Source organism: Myxocyprinus asiaticus, chromosome 11 (assembly GCF_019703515.2).
Source record: "Myxocyprinus asiaticus isolate MX2 ecotype Aquarium Trade chromosome 11, UBuf_Myxa_2, whole genome shotgun sequence".
Classification (NCBI taxonomy): Eukaryota; Metazoa; Chordata; class Actinopteri; order Cypriniformes; family Catostomidae; genus Myxocyprinus; species Myxocyprinus asiaticus.
This window is the reverse complement of record NC_059354.1, coordinates 8,516,816-8,541,062: the sequence shown is the minus strand read 5'-3', so window position 1 is coordinate 8,541,062 and position 24,247 is coordinate 8,516,816. Positions and strand designations below refer to the sequence as shown.

Genomic DNA, 24,247 nt, shown 5'->3' with positions numbered 1-24,247 from the left:
AGCACAGCACAGGACTGGGCTTGAGCTCTGAGATTGCCCACCCCCCAGTGCCGATCTGCAGAAGGTGTATGGATTCCTAAAGAGGAAGACTCCATAAACATCAGCCAGTTCTGGATCATCTCGCTGCTCAGTGTAAAAGCAAAGTTTTTCTTCACAGATGTAGTGAAGAAACTTAACTATTTCTTCCTCAGGAACCAATACATTAATACCTCAGTGCAGAAAAGTGGCATCCCTGGTGTACCAGGTTGTGGAGCACAGGTGTTATTATACAGCTTCTCCGAGACACCAGGGAGAACAGGTGACCTGACAGTGCAGTGGTGAATCACGGCCAGTGCATATGGTTCCATGCCGCACAAGCTTGTCCAGGAGAGTCTGGAGAGACATCATGTTCCAGCCGAGGAGAAAGACCTCATTCAGGATTATTACAGCGATTTCAGCCTGAGAGTGTCAGTAGGATCATCAACATCAAACTGGCAGACTGGAAGTTGGTATTATAACTGGCTGCACCATTTCAGTGACGCTGTTTGCTCTGAAAAATAACATGTTGGTGAAATCAGCAGAGCTGCAGTGCAGGGGCCTCAAGTCCAGGACAGTGATTCGCCAGCCATTTATGGATGATCTAACAGTAACCATCATAGTCAGTGCTTGGAGCACGATGGATCCTAAAGGGGCTGGAAAGCTTGATGGGATGGGCCATGAGATTTAATCCTAAGAAATCAATATCCTTGTTGCTAAAAAAAAAGTCAGGTCATGGACAGATATACCAATCCCAACAACAGTAGCCTTAAGGATGCAACATCAGTCAAGAGCACATGTAAGTAGCTGGATGGGTGGTTGAGAGAGGTTGACAAGACCTCTTCCCAGGAATATTTAAGGCATGGATTTAACAGCAAGGGATTTTGCCAAGAATCATGTGGCCACTGCTCATTTACGAGTTTTCGATCTGCACCATCGCTGACCTAGAGGGTAGGGTCAGCCGCTACCTAAGATGTTTGGGTCTGCCAAGATGCCTGAGAAGCATTGCTCTATACCAGTGGTCACCAATTAGTGGACCACTATCCGGACCCCGGATTAGTTCCATCCGGACCGCGAGACATCATGACAACGGTTAGGCTAGCAGCGCAACAAAACAACGGAGCTGTATACACCGCAAGTGCTCCAGGGCGTAGCTAGCACTGATCTGCTATATCCTTGAATATTTTCTCTAGCACTGAACACGCTTCATTATTGCCCCTTCGCACTCCGCACATGTTGCCTCTCTTCCCCGGCCCACGACATGAGGTGCCGCACAGTAGAGCTGCAGACACTGTTATTTTAACGACCGTAGCGGAGAAATACAGTGAGCAGCAATATAGATGGATACCGGCATCTTTTGCTAAAACACACTGAAGTAAACAAAAATGAAGTGGAAGCAATCTTCATCTGTCTGATATGACTCTTACGGTTCAGCTAAGCAAGGTGAATGACAGGACAATTTATTGTGGTTCCAGAGCACCTTTAGACTAGAAATGGGTTTTCTGTCTAAAATGTGCTTTATTAATCAACATGTTTTAAACCTATTGGTAATAAACAGAGACTTTTGTTTAAATTTTGTGAAAATTAATCAGAGTCAGAGATAACATCATCTCTGGCATGGATGGCAAAGACAACCAAAATTTTGTAATTATGAGTTCTCTGCTTATGATGAAAAACATTTCCATTATACTTCAGTGTAGCAAACCGTATTTGTAAACTGCACTATTTTGATGTACATTTTTTTGTTTGTTTTTGGTAGGTTTGCATCTTAAGAAAAATATAAAAATGGTTTATTAAGACCTACCAAAGGATTTGTTTTATTATTATGCATTCGGTTTCAGACATTTGGCTCTTTGGTCGCTTCCACCTGAGAGAGCCCCTCCCTGGTTTTGTATTGAACAGGAAGTTCTTGCCCCTGTTTCGCCATCGCAAAGCCTCTCTATTAAACTAATCGGAGAAGTTATACCCCGTTATCTCGCATTTGCAGTCAGTATGGACAAAAGTGTCCAGAATGTTTAATTCAGACATTTATTTAAATGTTGCTTCGAGCATATGGCAGATCTTTTTCCAGAATTATGTATTAATAAGTCCCGTTTCTGCTGGTCAGAGTGGATTGTGAGGGAGGTTAATATGCTCGGTGACCTATATGAGAGTGGAGTGTTGAGATCTTTTGAAAATTTGGTTCAACATTTTGGGATTCCCAGATCTGTTCTGTAGGTATTTACAGCTGTGCCACCTGCTCTGTACTATTTTTGGGAGTAGCTTCACCCCCCTAAAGCAGCAGATACTCTGGGAGTGGTGATTACTGCTTTTGGAAAAGGTCATGACGCATCAGTGTATTACTGCCTGCTAATTCAGAGTCTAGGGGATGGAACTTCAACTTCTCTCGAGATTATGGGAGAAAGATTTCAACTTGGTATTGGAGGAGGGAGAGTGGGTTAGGATTCTAAAAAAGTCAAGTCTGCATCTAGAGATGCAAGGGTACGCCTTCTGCAATTCAAGATTTTACATAGATTTTATTGGACCCTCTCTAGATTGTATAGGCTTGATCTTAAAGACACGCCCACCTGCTGGCGATGCCAGTCGGAGGATGGAGACATGGCCCATGTTTTTTGGTGGTGTGTTGAGGTTCAGGAATTCTGGTTGAAGGTTCAGAGTTTTGTATGTGACGTGTTGGGCAGTCGGGTTCTGTTTTGCCCCAGACTCTGTGTTTTGGTCGACGGGGCGGTCATCGATGTGGGGAATAGACACAGAGAATTGGGTTCTAACCAGTGTGATGACTGCCAGACAGATTATTTTGAGGGGTTGGAGGTCAGCTGGAGCTTCCCCATTTCAAGAGTGGTGCACGGAGATGGGGAGGGTGGCGGCTTTTGAGGAGGTTAACTTGGATTTGTTTGTGAAAAGGGGCAACTATTTGTAGTTTTTTGAGGGCTCTCAGGGTGGGTTGGTGGAAGGAGTAGTATAGTTTAAAAGGTGTATGATTATTATATATATATATAAACAATTTTGTTTGTTTCTCTGTATTTTGTTGCATTCTGCTTTCCTTCAACCCTGACCAGTCCCTGCTGCTGAAAAACAGATCCACAGCATGATGCTACCACCACTGAATGGTATTGCGCAGGTGATGAGCGGTGTCTGGTTTCCTCCAGACATGGTGCTTGGAATTGAGGCCAAACAGTTCAATCTTCATTTCATCAGACCAGAGAATCTTGTTTCTCACAGTCTGAGAGTCCATTAGGTGCTTTTTTGCTAATTTAAAGCAGGCTTTCATGCATCTTGCACTGAGGAGAGGCTTCCGTCTGGCCACTCTGCCATAAAGCCCAAATCGGTGGAGTGTTACAGTGATGGTTGTCCTTCTGCAAGTTTCTCTCATCTCCACACATGATCTCTGGAGCTCAACCAGAATGACCATCGGGTTCTTGATCACCTCTCTTACCAAGGCCTTTCTGCCCTGATTGCTCAGTTTGGCTGGGCAGCGAGCTCTAGGATGAGTCCTGGTTGTTCCAAACTTCCATTTTAGAATTATGGAGCCCACTGTGCTCTTGGGAACCTTCAATGCAGCAGACATTGTTTTGTAGCTTTCCCCAGATCTGTGCCTCAACGCAATCCTGTCTCTGAGCTCTGCAGGCAGTTCCTTTGACCTCATGGCTTGCTTTTTGCTCAGATATGTATTTTTAGCTGTGAGACCTTATATAGACAGGTGTGTACCTTTCCAAATCATGTCCAATCAATGGAATGTGCCACAGGTGGACTGCAATCAAAGTGTAGAAAAATCTCAAAGATGATATAGAGAAATGGGATGCACCTGAGCTAAATTTCAAGTGTCATAGCAAAGGGTCTGAATACTTATATCAATGTGATATTTCAGTTTTTTCTTTTTAATAAATTTGCAAAGTTATGAAAAATCTGGTTTTTACTTTGCCATTATGGTGTATGGAGTGTAGATTGATGTGAGAGAAATAAAATTATTTAAAGCATTTTAGCATAAGGCTACAACAAAAAATTTGAAAAAAATGAAGGGGTCTGAATACTTTCTGAATGCATTGTTTATACAGTACATTCACTTGCCACTTGATTAGGTAAACCTGTACATCCACTTATTCATGCGATTTTATATAATCAACCAATCGGGTGGCAGCAGTGTAATGTATAAAATCATGCATATATGAGTCAGGAGCTTCAGTTAATAATCACGTCAGCCATCACAATGTGGAAAAAATGTGATCTTAGTGATCTAGACTGTGGCATGCTTGTTGGTGTCAGATGGGCTGGTTTAAGTATTTCTGTAACTGCTGATCTCCTGGGAATTTCACGTGCAACAGTCTCTAGAGTTTATAGAGAATCAGTGAATGGAGCCAATCTGTAAACATTAAAGTATTGACTGTTTCAAAAGTATAGCCACAAGACATAAACAATATGCATGTAAAATACTAAACCGAAACCAGGAGAAGCCTCTTAATAGCATCTAAAATGCACCAAATTTTCATATGTAAAGTTTTATTGTTTTTTACAAAGTTAAAGTTTGTGCATTAAATAATTGTAGCAATTTTTAGTACATGTCATTTACTGCCATATTAAGTGTGGTATCATATATTTACTATGGCTGCATTATATTGGCCACCGTGCTCTCTAGATGTTGACATTGGCCATTAAAAACACATCGGTCGATCACTAGTTAGCAGCAATCTGTATGTAGGAGGATAATGTAGACAGTCAGTCATAATAGCAAAATAACCCCAGACATGACTGCTTACCAAATAAATAAATAAATGGTCATGAAATCATAATTTGAGCTGCGATTATTTTGTTTTATGTGAGAAGAGAGCGTGAATTGATATTAGACATAAAACTTGCCCAGCTATGTTGTAAACTACAGAGGATGTACTGATCAGAGTGTGCATTTTTGCAGTATGTTTGTGAAGTATTGTGTGGAATTTAGTATTGTGTGTGAACGCATCACTGCTCTTGTCCTGCAGTGGACTTTGGTGTCAGCGCTCAGCTGGATCGAACTGTTGGCCGCCGGAACACATTCATTGGAACACCGTATTGGATGGCACCTGAGGTCATTGCCTGCGACGAAAACCCTGATGCTACCTATGACTATAGGGTATTTACTGCACAGACAAACATACACACCATACATGGAAAGGGTTGCATTTCTCAGTGTCTTTATAGGAAGGAGAAGCACAACAAGAACTTTAACAATGTCAAATACCAGCTGACTCTGTTCGTAATTTAATTTATCAGCTCCTTAAATTTGATTGGCTGCTGGCCAATTTGCTTTTTCTTTTCTTTCTTTTTTTTTTTTGAGGATATATTAGCATTTGCACCACAGAAGATGCATGCCAAATTTCAACTTCTTTGATCAAACGGTTGTGGAATTATAACACGTTTTTATTTATAGCAGCACCTATGTACTATAAGTTTACCAAGTTTCGTTACGTTTGGACTTTGCGTTTTGAAGATAAAGGTTGATAAGTGGAAATGGGCCACACCCAAACATTATATTGGCTAACTCTGAAGTGCTTTGAGGAATCAAAATGCACTTCTGACAGAAATGGATATCCATATGATCAACTGATTTGGGAGGCCCTGCAGGTTTGAGAGGAAATGCACATTTTTATTCTCGCCCTTACGTTTCCATAGTTTTCAGCAAAAATCTAAATTAGCTTATTGTAGCGCCACCTTGTGGCCGATTCTCACAAAATTTGAGACGTCCCTCACTGCAGACTGTAGCGTGATGACGTTAGGATGATTTTATCCACTGTGTAGTTTATTTCCGTGACGTATTGGATGTTTTTAATGCGCACATGCACAACTGTATATTACATTAGATTCTCCTTACAACTTGTTACACATATTATATTGTTTAGTGTTATCAGTATGGCATATAGCTTATCCGCAACTTTGTTTGACAGGCTATATTTTAGTGGCTAACTAAAAGTTAGTAGATTAACTACTGCCTCTAGACATCTGTCTGTATAAGCTTTAATGTTTAAATTTATCCATATAACAAATGTTATTTTCCTTCTGGCTGCTTCAAAGTTTGGTGCTTATTTGAAATACTGGATATATGCATTGTTTTGCCACCTGTCCAGGGTGTTTCCCTGCCTTCGGCCCGAGACAGCTGGGATAGGCTCCAGCACTCCCTGCGACCCTACATAGGATAAGCAACTATAGAAAATGGATGGATGGAAGCATTGTTTCGTATTTTATCTCCACGTGACTGTTCACATTACTTGTGCCGTATCGTATGCCATCATTGCAGGAGACATTTAAACGTTTTCTTCTTTTTATTTTTGTCATCTCAAGTAAGTAAATCTCATATTTTATAAGAATATACTGTATGTATTGTTCATAATCCACATATTTTAGGCACAGAGAAAGCACAGAGAAAAATAATAGCCTATATGTGATTCATACATGAATTATTAAACGCCACCATTGACTACTTTTACTGATCTAGGAAACAACTCCTCTTTAAGAAAAGAGAATAATTATTGATATTTAAAAAAAAAAATGTGTGTAGTAGATTTTTCTTTCCAAAACAAAGAAATGAAATGCTAATTCAAATTAAGGAAGGAATATAGGGCTGTATATGTTTTCGAAACAGAATCAAATGAATAAAAAATTATACATACATATAGTCTTCCATTTAAAATACAGCTTTAACTTCCATATTTTTTAGAAGAGTAAAATTCATGCTGCTCAAAAGTTGTGAGTACGCTATACTACATTAATGTATAAAAATAATACAATTTGTGTAAGAAATGCAATCATTATTGCATTCTTTCACACTTTATTTACACACAATGCTAAATACAGTATACGCACATTAAAATGTTTTGAATTAAAAACATCCAATATATCACAGCCCCGAACGTTTCGCACATGTGCATTTAAACATCCACTACGTAACAAACATCCATTAAGTAGTGGGTTAATTTCACTACGTCATCGCACTACAGTCTGCTGTGGGGACTGCTTGCAAAATTTGGTACTCAGGCTTATCTTGACACTGTAGATATATGCCAAATACCATAATGATAATCTGTTCACAATGAGTTATTAGCTGCTTAATCGGCTGTTTTGACTGGCTGCTTGAATTGGATGAATTGGTAGAACTGGATGAAATTTAGCATGCATCCTCAATGTTTTTGTGCCGAAGTTTACCAAGTTTTGTTAAGTTTGGACTTTGTGTTTTGAAGGTATAGGTCAGTAAGTGAAAATGAGCCATGACCAAAAATTATATAGGCTTGTAACTCTGAAGTGCTTTAAAAAAAAAAAAAAAAAAAAAAATTAAATTAGATATATAGATTTTGTTTGGATTGACTCAAGGAATTCGAGGAAAAATATTTGATTCTAGCCCATAGGGTGTTAAAACATAAATGCACTTTTTAAAGCACCACCAATATTCACAAGACATTTCTCTTAAAACACAAAGGGTCTTTTCCAAAACCTAGTAGTTGGTGAGCTGTCTTGAGAGATTTGATTTGCAATTTACTGCAATACTTGTGACATGAGAGGAGCTCAAATGAGCCTCAATATACATAGCACACAAACTTTATATTATATATAGTTTCTCATCATTTAAACCATTTTTGTTGATTACAAGTATATTTTTTAATCAGAATTTCTCCTGCTTCATCTGCCGTCTTGGAGATATTTTTTCACCAAGCTCATCCCATTACATTCTGGATAAGATGCAAAAGATGAGCTTATGAGGCAGCTTTATTATGCTAGATGCCTACCACGTTACTAATGCACCCATGATGCCTTAAATGCTGCCTACAGAGTCCACTCACAACGGTTTTCGAACAATGCTAAAGACACAATTCATGAATGTAAAGGAAATGCTGTTCTAATGGTGGTGTTGTTGTGTTTGTTGTGCAGAGTGATTTGTGGTCGTGTGGAATCACAGCAATAGAGATGGCTGAGGGAGCTCCTCGTGAGTACTTCACATTACCTTTACTTCACTTAACCTCCTGAGACCTGAATGTGACTGCTGTGTGCATTTTTCATTTCCCTTTTTGAAACAAGTGATAGCCAGTGCTGAAGCATTTTACTAATGAGTAATTAGCATAATTAGTACTGGCCAGCATTATCCAGTCACTGCCAACCATATTAAAATACAATTATACATATATTCTGAATCTATGTACTGATTATCATTGTCCATGTCTGCCAAACATGTTGAGTGATCCAGTTATCATCTGCAGCCTGAAACTGAACTTTTGGTGGAATTTTAGGAGTGAATGCACTTGGCTGCATAGGAAAGTTATAGGATGCACCCTTGCTCCCTATTTAGTGAATGACTTGATCTCCAATGTGCTGTCTGTCTGCTCTGGTCTCAGAACAGTTCAAAATGCACATTATTTTCATCCTAACTCCATATAAAGTCTCTGAAAGCAAAATGTTTCAGCTTTTGGATGAACACATTGATTCTCAATGTGATGATGCACAATAAATATAGGATTTCTAAAGGAAAAATAGCCCTGTAGCCCTCGTCTGCGGTCAGTTGCTCAAATTTTCAAAATGGCATATTGGATTTGACTGGGGGGCCTGGGTAGCTCAGTGGTAAAATACACTGGCTACCACCCCTGGAGTTCGCTAGCTCGCTAGTTCGAATCCCAGGGTGTGCTGAGTGACTCCAGCCAGGCCTCCTAAGCAACCAAATTGGCCCGGTTGCTAGGGAGAGTAGAGTCACATGGGGTAAACTCCTCGTGGTCGCTATAATGTGGTTTGCTCTCGGTGGGGTGCGTGGCGAGTTGAGCGTGGTTGCCGCGGTGGATGGCGTGAAGCCTTCACATGCGCTATGTCTCCGTGGCAACGCACTCAACAAGCCACGTGATAAGATGCGCGGGTTGATGGGTCTCGGACGCGGAGGCAACTGAGATTCGTCCTCCGCCACCCGGACTGAGGCGAATCACTACGCGACCACGAGGACTTAAAAGCACATTGGGAATTGGGCATTCCAAATTGGGATAAAAAGGGGAAAAATCCCCCCCCCCCCCCCCCCCCAAAAAAAATGATGTTTTTGACTGGATGTAGTTTTGTTGGCATTTCTCCCAAAGACAAACTCCGCCGTGATCAGCCCCACATTGTTTTGACACATGACTCAGTGCATCAAATATTTAACCCTTTACTGACAGCCCAGTGTGTCCTGAACTGAGATCAGTTGGTCAGTGGGTCACACGAGGTTAATGTTTCTTTTGTTCTTTCTGTCCTATTATATTAGCTCACTTTTATTCTTCCATTAAGTTATAATAAATGAGCAGAACATTCAGTGCAACACTAATTGTGTGTGTGTGTTTGAATTCTGCAGCATTGTGTGACATGCATCCGATGCGAGCGCTCTTTCTCATACCCAGAAACCCTCCACCCAGACTCAAGTCCAAGAAATGGTCAGTACCTTCATCTTATTTATAGTTAGTGTGTTTTGCTAATGCAAGCATCACTATTTCTATGGCTAGTGATTTAAACAAACCCCTTCAGCATGTAGCTTGGTCTGAACAATGCTTATTTTCATATTTTTTAGTTTTTTATTGTCATAATACAATCATAAACTTTTGACGAAAATGTCATGGGGAAATGGGGAAGTGTGGTTGATTCAATCGTGCAGCGCAGATGCACGTTTCAGATGAGAAGCATATTTAGTGCTTCTAAAGCACTGAACATGAGATGAATATCATTGAATTTGCTTGTGGAGCTCTACATTTTGCTCGGGTGGCCGTCAAAAAATGTTCAAATGTTCAGGAAAAATCCTGAAATCACTTGGCCTGTTGAGGAGAGGTGTGCTGTTACTTTTCAAAGTGATCAGGCTTACGATTTTCACAGCAACACCCCAGCAACCGCGTAGGACTAAAAAAAAAAACAGCCAGAATAGCTTGGCAGTTGCATAGCAATGTCATGGCAACCGCAGGCAAGCACCACTCCCATTTTCTTCCAAAACTGTAGTTATCTAGTATTATTGCTGTCCTTCTGATGATGGTAGAGAAACTTCAATTTATCCTAAAATGTTAGATTGGATGAAAGGGAAGAGTCTGCTCCGTCAAAATCACCTACCCACCCATGATACGGTTGTCTTTGGTGTCACAGGTCTAAGAAGTTCTTCAGCTTTATCGAGGGCTGTCTGGTGAAGAACTACACACAGAGACCCCCGACAGACCAGCTGCTCAAACACCCCTTCATCCGAGACCAGCCCAATGAGAGACAGGTGCGCATACAGCTGAAAGATCACCTCGACCGCTGCCGCAAAAAGAGAGGAGAGAGAGGTACAGCCACGTCACCACATCAGCCATAACGTTACCATGGATACTGTAGTGTTACTGGTGTGTTAATGTGTGAATGATGTGTTTGTGTGTCACATTGAAGATGAGACTGAGTATGAATACAGCGGCAGTGAGGAAGAAGAGGAGGAAGCTCAAGAGCAGGAGGGAGAGCCCAGGTACAACACACACGCAATGCACACCCTTATAATATAGTAATAATACATTGCTCTAATATAATATACAGTACAGTGTTTGTTGTTTATTGCCTGTACGTTTATTTGTACAGTATGGGTATATTTGTCAATTGTGTATTTTATTGTCTTTGTTAGCCAAAAAAGTTCAGATCAAAAGACAGTGTTCTGAGAGTGAAATACTGTGGTCTCTGTCTCCTGCAGCTCTATCGTGAATGTTCCGGGCGAGTCGACTCTGCGGCGAGACTTCATCCGACTACAACAGGAGAATAAGGAGCGCTCGGAGGCGCTGAGACGACAGCAGCTCCTGCAGGAGCAACAGCTGCGTGAGCAGGAGGAGTACAAGCGTCAACTGCTGGCTGAACGGCAGAAACGTATCGAGCAGCAGAAAGAGCAGAGGAGACGACTCGAGGAGGTGAGAGGAAAGAGAGAATACTGGCAAGAGAAGAGTTTTTCTTTGGGGGCTTTTGCAACTTTATTTGCAAATACAGTGAAGAGTGACAAGATATTATTAGGATGAGAGCAGGGTAAACAGGATCAGAACAAGTGATCTGTGAGAAAAGTAATTAAAAAAAAAAATTATATTAAGAATGTAAATTACACCAAACTACATGACATGAATTTGATAGAAGACACATTCATTCATTTCGAACATGAAATAAAAGATGAATAATGAACATTAGTGTAACAGCACAGCGGATTTTCTGTACTACAGCAACAGAGACGTGAGCGAGAAATGCGGAGACAACAGGAGCGAGAGCAAAGGAGGAGAGAGCAGGAGGAGAAGAGACGAGTGGAGGAGATGGAGAGGAGACGCAAAGAAGAGGAGGAGCGCAGGAGAGCGGAGGAGGAAAAGAGGAGAGCTGACCGTGAACAGGTGAGTCCAGTCACCATCAGAATATAATTTATAATACTGGAATTATAACTGATTTAGACCTGTGCTTTTTGTCATTCTTTTGAACGTGTTGAGTTAATGTTCTGGTGTTGTGTTGGTAGATTGAGAGACTGTGTGAAGAAATAAAGTTCAGTGTGAATGGCGCAACTGGCATCTATGTTTGGTTGTAGTATATCCATCTGTGTAACTGGTTTGTTTGATTTCTTGATTGGTTATACTCCTGCCCAGCAGACAGACAAACAAACAAACCAGTTACACAGATGGATGTATTTCTGCCAAACAAACAAACAAACCTGAACAAACATACACAACACTGACAGATATACTTCTGCCAAACAAACAGTGAAACTGGTGTGTGTGTTTGTTTGGCTGGAGTATATCCGTCCGTGTTGTGTGTATTTGTTCAGGTTTGTTTGGAAGGAGTAACTGGTTCGTTTGGCAGGAGTGTATCTGTCTATTACTGGTTAGTTTGTTTGTTTAGCAGGAGTACATCTGTCAATGTCTGGTTTGGTTGGTTGGTTGGTAGGAGTATATCCATCAGTGTAACTGGTATGTTTGTTTGGCAGGGGTTACTATTTGTTTGGCATGAGTAAATGGTTTGTTTGGAAGAAGTTCTGTATGTCTGTCTGTGTAACTGGTTTGTTTGATTGGCAGGATTAACTGGTTTGTTTAGCAAGAGTATATCTCTGTTATCGGTTTGTTTGTTTGGCAGGAATAAGTGGTGTGTTTGTTTGACAGGAGTATATCCGTTAGTGTAACTGGTATGTTTGTTGGCAGGAGTAACTGGTTTGTTTGGCAAGAGTATATCCACCTTTGTAACTAGTTTGTCTAAAAGGAGTATATCTGTCTGTGTAGCTGGTTTGTGTAGCAAGAGTATATCCACCTTTGTAACTACACTGCGTGCCCAATTATTAGGCGAGTGAGTATTCTGATCTTATCATTTATTTCCATGCACATTTTCCAACTCCAAACCATATAAACTTGAATGCTTATTGGATTCAGTAATTTTCAGGTGGTTATGTATTTGTGTAATGAGGGAGGGTGTGGTGAAAGTGACTAACACCTTATATCAAGGTGTGCATAATTATTAGGCAGCTTCATTACCTCAGGTAAAATGGGCCAAAAAAGAGATTTAACTGACACTGAAAAGTAAAATATTGTAAAATGCCTTTCAGACAGATGCAACACTCTTGAAATAGCTAAACTATTGAGGCGTGACCACCAGACAATCAAAGGTTTTGTTGCAAATAGTCAACTGGGGTGTAAAAAATGCATGGAGAAGAAAGGCGCAAATTAACTGCAAAAGACTTGAGAAGAATTAAACGTGAAGCTTCCAGGAACCCATTATCTTCCAATGCTACCATATTCCAGAACTGCAACCTACCTGGCTTGTCCAGAAGTACAAAGTGTCATGTGCTCAGAGACATGGCCAAGGTCAAGAAGGCTGAAACACGACCACCATTGAATATATTCACAAGTTGAAGCGTCACGATTGGGCAAAGAAATACATGAAGACAGATTTTTCCAAGGTTTTATGGACAGATGAAATGAGTGACTCTTGATGGACCAGATAGATGAGACTAATGGACACAGGGCACCACTTTAAGTCAGGTGCCAGCAAGGTGGAGGAGGGGTACTGGTATGGGCTGCTATCATTAAGGATGAGGTAGTTGGACATTTTCAAGTTGAAGATGGACTGAAACTCAACTCCCAAACCTACTGCCAGTTTCTGGAAAGTACTTTCTTCAAGCAGTGGTACAGAAAGAAGTCCTCGGCATTCAAGAAGGCCATGATCTTTATGCAGGACAATGATCCATCACTTGCATCCAAGTACTCCACTGCTTGGCTAGCCAGCAAGGGCCTCAATGATGCCCAAATAATGACTTGGCCCCTGACTTAAATCCTACTGAGAACTTGTGGGCCCTTCTAAAACGTGAGATTTACAGTGAGGGAAGACAATACACCTCTTTGAACAGCATTTGGGAGGCTGTGGTTGCTGCTTCAGTGAAAGTTGATCGTGAACAGATCAAGAAACTGACAGACTCCATGGATGGAAGGCTCATAGCAGTTATTGAAAAGAAGGGTGGCTATATTGGCCACTGAATATTTTTGAAAGGCCAAAAATGTTATTTAATTGTCATCTTGTGTTATTTGTTACACCTAGTCTAAAAATTGTGAATAAACAACTGAGTTTCCAATTGAGTTAGTTGCCTAATAATTGTGCACACTAATAGGTGCCTAATAATTGTTCACACTTATATATTCCCCTGAGAAAGACAAAACTCACTTTTTCTTTGTTAAACATTCAGGTTTGAGGTTCAATAACATTTGATTGACTGAGAGCATTGTGTTTGTTCAACAATAAAATTAATCCGGAGGAATACAGTTTGCCTAATAATTGGGCGCGCAGTGTAGTTTGTCTAATAGGAGTATATCTGTTTGTGTAGCTGGTTTGTTTGGCAGGAGTTTATCCACCTGTGTAACTGGTTTGTTTGGCAGGAGAATATCCTGTCAGTGTAACTGGTTTGTTTGGCCGGAGTAACTGGTACATTTTTTTGGCAGTAGTATATCCCGTCAGTGCAACTGGTATGTTTATTTGGCAGGAGTAACTGGGTAGTTTGTTTGTTTGCTAGGAATAACTGGTTTGTTTGTCTGTAGAATACCTGCCTCTTACTGGTTTGTTTGTTTGTTTGGTATTAGTATATCAATCAGTGTAACTGGTTTGTTTGGCAGGAGTAGATCCCATCAGTGCAACTGGTATGTTTGTTTGGCAGGAGTAACTGGCTAGTGTGTTTTTGCAAGGAGTAACTGGTTTGTTTGGCAGGAGAATACCTGTTTCTTAACTTGTTGTTTGTTTGTATGTTTGGTACAAATATATCCGTCAGTGTAACTGGTTTGTCTTTTTGTTTGTCTTTTTGTTTGTTTGGCAGGATTATATCCTGTCAGTGTTACTGGTATGTTTGTTAGGTAGGAGTTACTAGTGTTTTTTTACAGGAGTATATCTGTCTGTAACTGTTTGTTTGTTTGGCAGGAGTATATGCCGTCAGTGTAACTGGTTTATTTCTTTGTTTGACAGGAGTATATCCGTCGACAGCTGGAGGAAGAACAGAGGCAGCTGGAGATACTACAGCAGCAACTTTTGCATGAGCAAGCAATGCTACTGGTGAGTGAGACCCTTGAAGTCCGTCTGACTCTGTGACACTACCTAAAGTGTAGAACCATAGTATGATCCCTGCATAAAGACCAGCTTAACCATGCTGTAGACATGCTGCTCATTAACAAATTCTAGCTTGTGAAGCTAGTTGACCAGCATGGTTAATCTAGTTAAGAAGACTGATGAGGACACCAGTATCCTAAACTGGAGGACCAGCACCCACACACAACATAAGCTGGTGATCAGCAGTGTGACCAGGGATGCAGTAAATGTCATGAAACTCTTCACCGTTGATTGATTATCTGATAGGAATATCATAAAGACTTGGAGACCAATAGGCAATCACCCAGAGCATGCTCAAAAAAACACTCCAAGCACCTTAGCATTCACATAGCAATACCCTAGCATTGTGGTGGCGAGTTTTGCACAGGCAAGCACCACTTACAGTTGTAACAAAAAATTATTATTAATCACTCCATTATCTGTACGACTGCAACATTGTACAGCACTTAGCCAAAACTAATACTTCAGCCAGTTGAATCTATTAGCCGTTAGTGTAACTCTTCAATGTTATTACTCCTTATATGTTGTTTAGAATACAACATTTTCTGAAACTGATCAAATAATAAAAACTATTTTATTCTATACTAAAGTTTTCTCTAAAGTTGAATTTGCTGTGGTTGAATTGAATGTCTCAGTATTGTTGTTGTGATTTCAGGCAGATGAGCGTCACAGGAGAAGCGCTCAGGGTTCTCCTCAGACTGCTGGTGTACAGAAACAACCCCCAGCTGTACCACCACGATCAGATGCCTTCTCTAACGGTAGTGCCTCTGAACAGAGTCACCGACCCACTGACCCACAGGTAACCATTATGACTGCTGTCACATGACATCTGGGGATAATATTCATATGGGCTATGACCGCATTCTCTAACAAAACTGACTCCCTTAAATTTTCAGGCTCACACATACTGGACATTTTGAATTTGGTAAAACTGTGCTGTGTAAACAGAATCACACTTTTTTCCGATTAACATTTTTTATTGATTCGTAGATATAACAAAGAAAAACAGAACATATATACACTGAATCAACATTTAACCCCCACTATTACCCCTCCCCCACTCCAATCACCAACCCCAACCTGACCCTCAACGAACATCCCTGTGGTCACATATAGGTATACACACACACAAATATATATATATATATATATATATATATATATATTACACAGTTGTGCTCAAAAGTTTTCATACCCTGGGAGAAATTGTGAGATTTTGGCATTGATTTTGAAAATATGACTGATCATGCAAAAAACTGAAGGATTGAAGGATAGTGATCATATGAAGCCATTTATCACATAGTTGTTTGGCTCCTTTTTAAAACATAATGATAACAGAAATCACCCAAATGGCCCTGATCAAAAGTTTACATACCCTTGAATGTTTGGCCTAGTTACAGACACACAAGGTGACACACACAGGTTTAAATGGCAATTAAAGGTTAATTTCCCACACCTGTGGCTTTTTAAATTGCAATTAGTGTCTGTGTATAAATAGTCAATGAGTTTGTTAGCTCTCACGTGGATGCACTGAGCAGGCTAGATACTGAGCCATGGGGAGCAGAAAAGAACTGTCAAAAGACCTGCGTAACAAGGTAATGGATCTTTATAAAGATGGAAAAGGATATAAAAAGATATCCAAAGCCTTGAAAATGCCAGTCAGTACTGCTCAATCACTTATTAAGAAGTGGAAAATTCGGAGATCTCTTGATACCAAGCCAAGGTCAGGTAGACCAAGAAAGATTTCAGCCACAACTAGCAGAAGAATTGTTCGGGATACAAAGAAAACCCACAGGTAACCTCAGGAGAAATATAGGCTGCTCTGGAAAAAGACGGTGTGGTTGTCTCAAGGAGCACAATACGACGATACTTGAACAAAAATGAGCTGCATGGTCGAGTTGCCAGAAAGAAGCCTTTACTGCGCCAATGCCACAAAAAAGCCCAGTTACAATATGCCCGACAACACCTTGACACACCTCACAGCTTCTGGCACACTGTAATTTGGAGTGATGAGACCAAAATAGAGTTTTATGGTCACAACCATAAGCGCTATGTTTGGAGAGGGGTCAACAAGGCCTATAGTGAAAAGAATACCATCCCCACTGTGAAGCATGGTGGTGGCTCACTGATGTTTTGGGGGTGTGTGAACTCTAAAGGCACAGGGAATCTTGTGAAAACTGATGGCAAGATGAATGCAGCATGTTATCAGAAAATACTGGCAGACAATTTGCATTCTTCTGCACGAAAGCTGCACATGGGACGCTCTTGGACTTTCCAGCACAACAATGACCCTAAGCACAAGGCCAAGTTGACCCTCCAGTGGTTACAGCAGAAAAAGTTGAAGGTTTTGGAGTGGCCATCACAGTCTCCTGACCTTAATATCATTGAGCCACTCTGGGGAGATCTCAAACGTGCGGTTCATGCAAGACGACCAAAGACTTTGCATGACCTGGAGGCATTTTGCCAAGACGAATGGGCAGCTAAACCACCTGCAAGAATTTGGGGCCTCATAGACAACTATTACAAAAGACTGCATGCTGTCATTAATGCTAAAGGTGGAAATACACAGTATTAAGAACTAAGGGTATGCAGACTTTAGAACAGGGGTCATTTCATTTTTTTTTCTTTGTTGCCATGTTTTGTTTTATGATTGTGCCATTCTGTTATAACCTACAGTTGAATATGAATCCCATAAGAAATAAAAGAAATGTGTTTTGCTTTCTCACTCATGTTTTCTTTAAAAATGGTACGTTACCAATTCTCCAAGGTTATGCAAACTTTTGAGCACAACTGTATATATAATCATAAACAGAATCACACTTGACAACTTGTTAACTGTCATGGCATGCAATGTTTGTGTGATTTGTGTGAACGGCAGGATTTGACGGCGCTGGCTAAAGAACTGCGTGCGGTGGAGGATGTGCGACCGCAGCACAAGGCCACAGACTACTCCTCCTCCAGCGATGACTCCGGCACCACTGATGATGAAGATGATGAAGAGGTCGATCAGGATGTTGGTGAGGAGTCCACGTCTGGACCTGAGGACTCAAGAGGAGGGTATGCAAAAAAAAATAAGCATTTGGTGCTGGTCAGCCTGTCAGGGAATGATACAGTGTGCCAGACAAATGGGAAAAGATACGGTGGAAATCTTATCTCAGTGTTTTGCACTGTATCGAGATGGACTGTACGATATAATAGACAGGGATGCAAACCCCTCACCTTTTTGAAACCAAATTGGTCACTTTTTTGAGTCATGCATATCCAAAGAGTTTTGTTTTGGAGGAGAAGGGGGGTCAGACTCCCATATGATTGATTACAGCTACGGCCAGTTGCTTGCTTGGCTACAGCATCATGTGCACACAGTGAATCTGCATCTGAACCCTGAGGTAGCCGTGTAGCTAGTTGGTGAGACTTAGACACCACTTCTCTCCCAAGACACACTGAAGGACCTACCTGTGAGGTAAGACTCGAACCAGGGTAGCATGGTTCCTCTGATACACTTTGCCGTGAGGGTTGACAGTAGAATGTGGTGGTTTACTGTGTTGAAAGCAGCAGACTGATCCAGCAGAATGAGAGTAGACGATTTGGATGCAGCCCTTGCCAGTCTCAGGGTTTCAGTAACGGACAGCAGAGCAGTTTCCGTCTTTGAGAGTACAAAGAAACAAGAAATATTTTTTAAAAAACTGTCCAAATTTATGAAGAGATATTGAAAGTTTCATAATTTTTTACCATATTGTTTTGGAGTATCCAGAGACCCCAGTTATTGAACACTAAGACGTTAACATTAACAAGTCCTCTTTTTACTTTCTTCAAAGCAATTGCTATTTTTTTTACAATTCTTATTTTGCGTGCTTTCTTGCGTGGCATACTCATAAATTCACCCCTCTGTGATGCTTTCTGCAAGGTCTGGCGTTGAGCGGAACGTTGACGTGCTTTACACTGACGAAAGGAAATTTTTTAGGCTGCTATTGTTGTCTTTTCTGATAAAAGTCATGCTCAGCAGTTTAAATACTGTAGGAAAATTACAGATCTGCTTTATTCTTATAATGCTTAAACACTGTAAAGTCTCTTGGCAGATTTCGGTTGTGAAATGACTCGCTTGTAGCACATAAGACGCTCATTTGTCACCACCTAGTGGCACCTCTAGAAGTTAATAAAACTGAACAAATTTGTGAAACAGAAGTAAGCCACACCAAAATACTGTTTATTTTTGCAGCTAATTCTGAAAAATTGTGCAGTTAATTTTCTATACTTGAATCATTAAAATCACTAGAATTGGCTCTTTTAGCTGGTTCTTCAAAAAATATCCCTGGAAAACATGTCTGTGGACCAGTGATTCTCACCATTTTCGCCCCTTATGAGTTTGCATCTCTGATAGAGCGCAACAGTTGGGTTCCAAAATAATGATAAATAAGAGGGTTTGGCAACATCAAAAAGATGCAATGGACCCATTTCATAGATGTGTTATGATGCTTTTCTGCCTTATTCAACAACGTAAATGTAGCAAATTTTTTTTATATTTCCAATTTTACAAATATTTGGTGTATATTTATAACATTGCACTTTGTATTATATTACCCTGGAATAAGTTTTAAAAATCGAGTTACCACAGCTGCGATGAGGCTTCTAAAATTTAGCCTATTTCTTTCTTCTTACTGCTGTTATCCAGCGCTATATATTTTTACCTTCCTTTTAAAAGCTGTGAAAGCGCAATCTTTTATATATTTTTTTTGCTGTTGACCATACAAACAAATAACTGCAGTACACGTGTGGTAATTTGGACACAGTATTACTGCATTACCAGAGACTATTTAGCAGAGACAGAGCACTTCTTTTTAAATTAATGAGAAATTGGATAGCTTATCAGCCAATGTAAAAGAGCCAATAAGCTTTTGGATAGAGAGATCACCTGTCAATCAATGTATGTCATTAGCCGAACCTGCCTGAAAAAGAGTATTTTTTTGAGTTATCGGAGCAAAAGAAGCTGATTTGATATATTGTCTTGATCATAATATTGATCTTGGAGATTTCAGTCTTTCCCCATTGAAGTAGATAGGAGCTGCACTTTCAGATATGGTCTCCAGGTGGACTGACTTTCCTTGAAAAAAGGACTTTGAAAACTGCAGTAATACTGCATCAAAATTACCATACTTGTACTGCAGTAAAGAAAATTACAACAATACGTTGTCCAAATTACCACACTTGTACTACGGTTATTTTTTGTAAGGGGCAAACGGTTGAGCAAAAAAAAATTGCTTCTATTTGTTGTGGTCTCACATTCACCCCCATTCAAGTTTACCCAACTATGATTCTGCTTCCACTCTGCAAACCCAGATATGTGAAAAGGGTCCATAGATATTTGGTGCCAGTCAACATGTCAGTAAATGATACAGTGTGCCGGACAAATGGGTAATGATGCGCTGGAAATCTCATTTCAGCATTTTGCGCTGTATCATGATGGACTATGCCATCATGTCATTTAAAGTCGTCTGTTAGAGACACTTTACAGCATTTAATCAATTCCTGATGGATAAAATCAATGACCAATGGATGAACTGAATGATTCTTTTATTGACAGCTCGTCCAGACTCAGTAATGGTGAGACAGGAGCTGCAAAGACTATGGTTGTCCAGGATGATGATAAGTCCTCTACACCATGCAAAGACAGCACATTGGTCATACGACAGGTGCCACACACACGTGCACACACCCTGTTCCTCTGCTTCACTCTATTTCGCACTTGTGCAGATATCAACTCTAATGTGCTATGAATATAGTATATAGTAAAAGCTTGTGTAAGTCCTGGACATCATTACCTTTAACCGACATGCCATAAATCAACCAAGTAACCAAACTGGCATGACAAATGCAAAGCATGTTAAGTCTATACTGGCTGAAACAAAACAGGCTCACATGACTGATGTGCATATTTAGCAATAGATATTACAATAACATTTTAATATGGGCTGTCAATTTAACGTGTTAATTAATCATGTCCACTGGCACGTACCTTAATTCCGTAATAAAAGTACAAATTCTCCTACCATATGAGCAATTCAAGCTTGAAGTACATCTGTTTTTGTGAGATGCTTCTATATGTGGCAGCGCAAACTTCACAAGCAACGCAGCCACTGAATGAGAACCATTCACTGAGGAAGCACAACAGAATACAGGAATCTGTAGATGCGATTTTCAAAGTTTCCACTACTTTTAACTTGACACAGTGTCCTAAAAATGCAGTGTTTATGAAGCTGAATACCAGTGAGACACTCCAGACATGTCTGTTTGAGGCACGCATATGTACAGTACATAGAGCGACACTTAAAAATAGCGCAGACAGAACGCAAGAGCAAATACTGAGAACTGGACACACTGATGATTGAGTTCTCAACTGTAGACTTGTTCGATAATATGAGAATAAAACAAACAATATATTGAGTTCTATTTGTATTGTCTAATCAATGTTTTTATTCATCTGCCACAATAATGAAATGTATTTCAACCTGAATTTCATTACATAATATATTTAAAAATGGTTAGTGTTTAGTATATTTTTGTATATTTCCTTTTTATTCCCTTTTATATCATAACAAACTAATTTAGAAGGGGTGGTATGTTTTGCCAGTTCAACAATGGAAGAATAATATCAGTCTTAGCCTACCCACAATTTGTGCAGCTGGGCAATCTTAATATTTTTGTTTAGAAAAATCAACATATCTACATGGGCAGGTGTCAGTCTGGCACACAGCCGTTTGACGGTAAGACTGGCGGCTGAAACCCACTCTGAACTAAATTCAGTAAATTCATATCAATTCGTATTGTATAATATCCATTGAAACATGTCTTCACAAATTAAATGGTCACACACAGCGCTCTTTGTAGCTGCATGGCTTATACTTCCCGATCTTTTAGACTTAGCGGAAGACAGTGGTTAACGCGTTAAATAGCGTCCTCGTGTACGTAATGTGCCCTACTTCATAAACTCATCAAAATTACCTCCCTTTAGTTGTTTCTAGTGCACCTCAACTAATTATATCTGATCATTTTTGTGTTAGAAGGTAACTGTTAGTGAAACTGTTACAGGTCAGCTCAGGAATACTAATTTCAAATTCATGTTATGCTGCATTTGTAAAGTGTATACCAGTATATGTTTGTGTTAGTGTTTTCTCATTCTGTGCTCAATGGTGTTCTCACAGACTCCCACTGTGCCGAAGCACAAGTCTTCCTCATCTTTCACACCGTTCATTGACCCTCGTCTGCTCCAGGTCTCTCCCTCCACCGGCAACGCGCTCAATAACGCTGGTGAGTGTGAATGCTGTCATCAGAGAGCACTCGGTGCATATTTATATTTTGCAGAAAAACATGAAGCCCATTTTTAGGATTAAGATTTTTAGCATTGTGAATTTATTTTCTTGACAATTAAGCACATTTCCCCCACCAAATTCTCATCACTGCAATGCAAAAAATAATGATATACTCTATAATTTCTCCCTTCAATGCATACCTCAGGACTTTAGTTACACAGGAGTTCCACCCCCTTTACCTCATCCATTTTTTTAAGTTATGGCCCCACTTCCTTTGTACACCTTAAAAGTTCTCTTATGAATAGTGTAATTATTTAGAATTCAGAAGGGGAAATGTGCTTCATTTTCATAAATATAATGTCACAATGCAAATATAACTCCTTTTTCTTTTGATTTTTGGGTAAAAAGGTGACTTATTTGTTCTTATCAATGTCATAAGTCATGCGAGGCTACATGTGCTGTTGTTTGCTCAGGTTACAGTAATGATGTGCGACTGCAGGAAGCTCTGCGTCAGGATGTGTCTCGCAAAGGCTCCGTAGTCAACGTCAACCCTGTGAACACACGGCCGCAGAACGACACGCCAGAGATCCGCAAATACAAGAAGAGGTTTAACTCTGAGATACTATGTGCGGCACTCTGGGGTAAGTGTCAGCAAAACAACTAATACTCACTCATACTCTACACATTCAAACACAGGACTCGTTAATACTGACAACACTATTCAGTCTAACCATTGAAAAGACACTAAATGTGCCAGTGTTGTTGTGTCAAGCTGGACATAGCAATGTCTTCATTACAGTACAGTAATGGTGTTTACAAATCATAGTTGAAGCTGTGTACCTGGAATAAATTACACTCAGCAGTTTTAACAGTTTTTTACTTATTCACTTGCTAACATTGATGATGTCACATTAAAATTTTAGTGACTCTTGTTACTGCATTAACCTCCTCAGCTCTGCATACCTCTGCGACCTGGGCAAGAAGTTTACATTTCAAATTTAAAAGCCCCAGGATACATAAATTGTCATATGTGATACCATTTGAATTCTTTGAATCTGAACTTTTCACCAAATCTCATCACTTTTGCATTTGTTACGTAAAATAATGAGTTAAGACCTGAAAACCTCTGCATCGCAAATGAGCGCTACCCTTTGGTAAATATCTAGAAATATGAATCTAAACGTTTTTTAAATAGCACTAAAATAGTCAAGTCACAAATCAAATGAAAGCTCTCATCATGACTGTGTAGTTTATTTTATTTCCATAACTGCATAGTTCAAATGATTATCTAAAGATTCACAAAGTGAAATTTGATCTCTGTAATACAAAAAAGACAAACTATAATGAAATATTATACATCATCGCAAAGATGCGAATCTCAGTTTTCCAACAACACCCACATTAAGCTTCTAGTCCACTCAGAGGCCGAGGTATTCAATGAAACAGTGGGGAAGGTGCATGGGATCACAAATAGACAATGTCAGTGGACGAGCACATGGCGAGTGCTCTGCTGTTTTAGAGCGCCACCTGTATTTCACATCTGTATATTGTGATGGAAGGTTGCTGCCATCTAGTGGACTTAGATTTTTAGTAGAGTCACGAAGCAAACAGAGCCTGAAACACAGGCTTTCAAAAACAGGAAAAAAAAATAAAAAAATGTTATCATGAGATTGTAAACATAAACAGTGTTATTTATGAATTGTTGGAATTTTTATTTGAGGGGTTCTCTAAATTGAGACCAATATTTTGCAATTATTCCATAGTTTGTGTGTAAGATGAGCTTTTAAATTTGTGTGTGAAATGCACGCAGCAGCCGAAATATGCGGCAGAGCTGAAGAGATTAAACTAAATTTCTGTGAGAACTAGAGTACTGGATAAAGGTCTGACTGTTATTGCAAAACCGACTGTACATAAACCGACAGTCACTTGTGCATTATTTTTAATATTGTTTTGTCTTTTTCTGTCTCAGGTGTAAATTTGTTAGTCGGGACAGAGAGTGGTCTCATGTTACTGGATCGCAGCGGTCAAGGGAAAGTTTACCCGCTCATCAGCCGCAGACGCTTTCAACAGATGGACGTTCTGGAGGGACTTAATGTTTTAGTGACAATATCAGGTAATGAGGACATAGCCTTTTAGTGATGACCATGATTGGGAAAAGAGAGTTACGAAACATCCTCCTTGTGATTGTGTCTATACTCAGACCAGTGTTTCCTCCTCTTGACTCTAATTCTGTCTTTGTGGTTAAGTCTCACTCATGACATTTCGTATGGAAACTTTGCTGTGGTATCAGTTTAACATGCACAATTGAGAAATTGGGAATTTGAAATGGAAACAAAGAAGGTTTTACTGTCTCT

General features: G+C 40.0%; 1 protein-coding gene across 1 annotated transcript in view; it reads left to right on the top strand.

Annotated features, from left to right (window-relative positions):
- map4k4 (mitogen-activated protein kinase kinase kinase kinase 4) overlaps positions 1-24,247 on the top strand; it is a 78,337-nt gene that overhangs the window by 35,761 nt on the left and 18,329 nt on the right. Inside the window, exons 7-20 of the mRNA XM_051709791.1 lie at positions 4,992-5,122; positions 7,909-7,963; positions 9,341-9,419; positions 10,114-10,289; positions 10,390-10,462; positions 10,682-10,892; positions 11,193-11,354; positions 14,449-14,535; positions 15,245-15,388; positions 17,468-17,646; positions 20,168-20,276; positions 21,786-21,891; positions 22,367-22,534; positions 23,863-24,006. Of these exons, the coding sequence (XP_051565751.1) occupies positions 4,992-5,122; positions 7,909-7,963; positions 9,341-9,419; positions 10,114-10,289; positions 10,390-10,462; positions 10,682-10,892; positions 11,193-11,354; positions 14,449-14,535; positions 15,245-15,388; positions 17,468-17,646; positions 20,168-20,276; positions 21,786-21,891; positions 22,367-22,534; positions 23,863-24,006 (1,824 nt within the window). The remainder of the gene's footprint in view (positions 1-4,991; positions 5,123-7,908; positions 7,964-9,340; positions 9,420-10,113; positions 10,290-10,389; positions 10,463-10,681; positions 10,893-11,192; positions 11,355-14,448; positions 14,536-15,244; positions 15,389-17,467; positions 17,647-20,167; positions 20,277-21,785; positions 21,892-22,366; positions 22,535-23,862; positions 24,007-24,247) is intronic.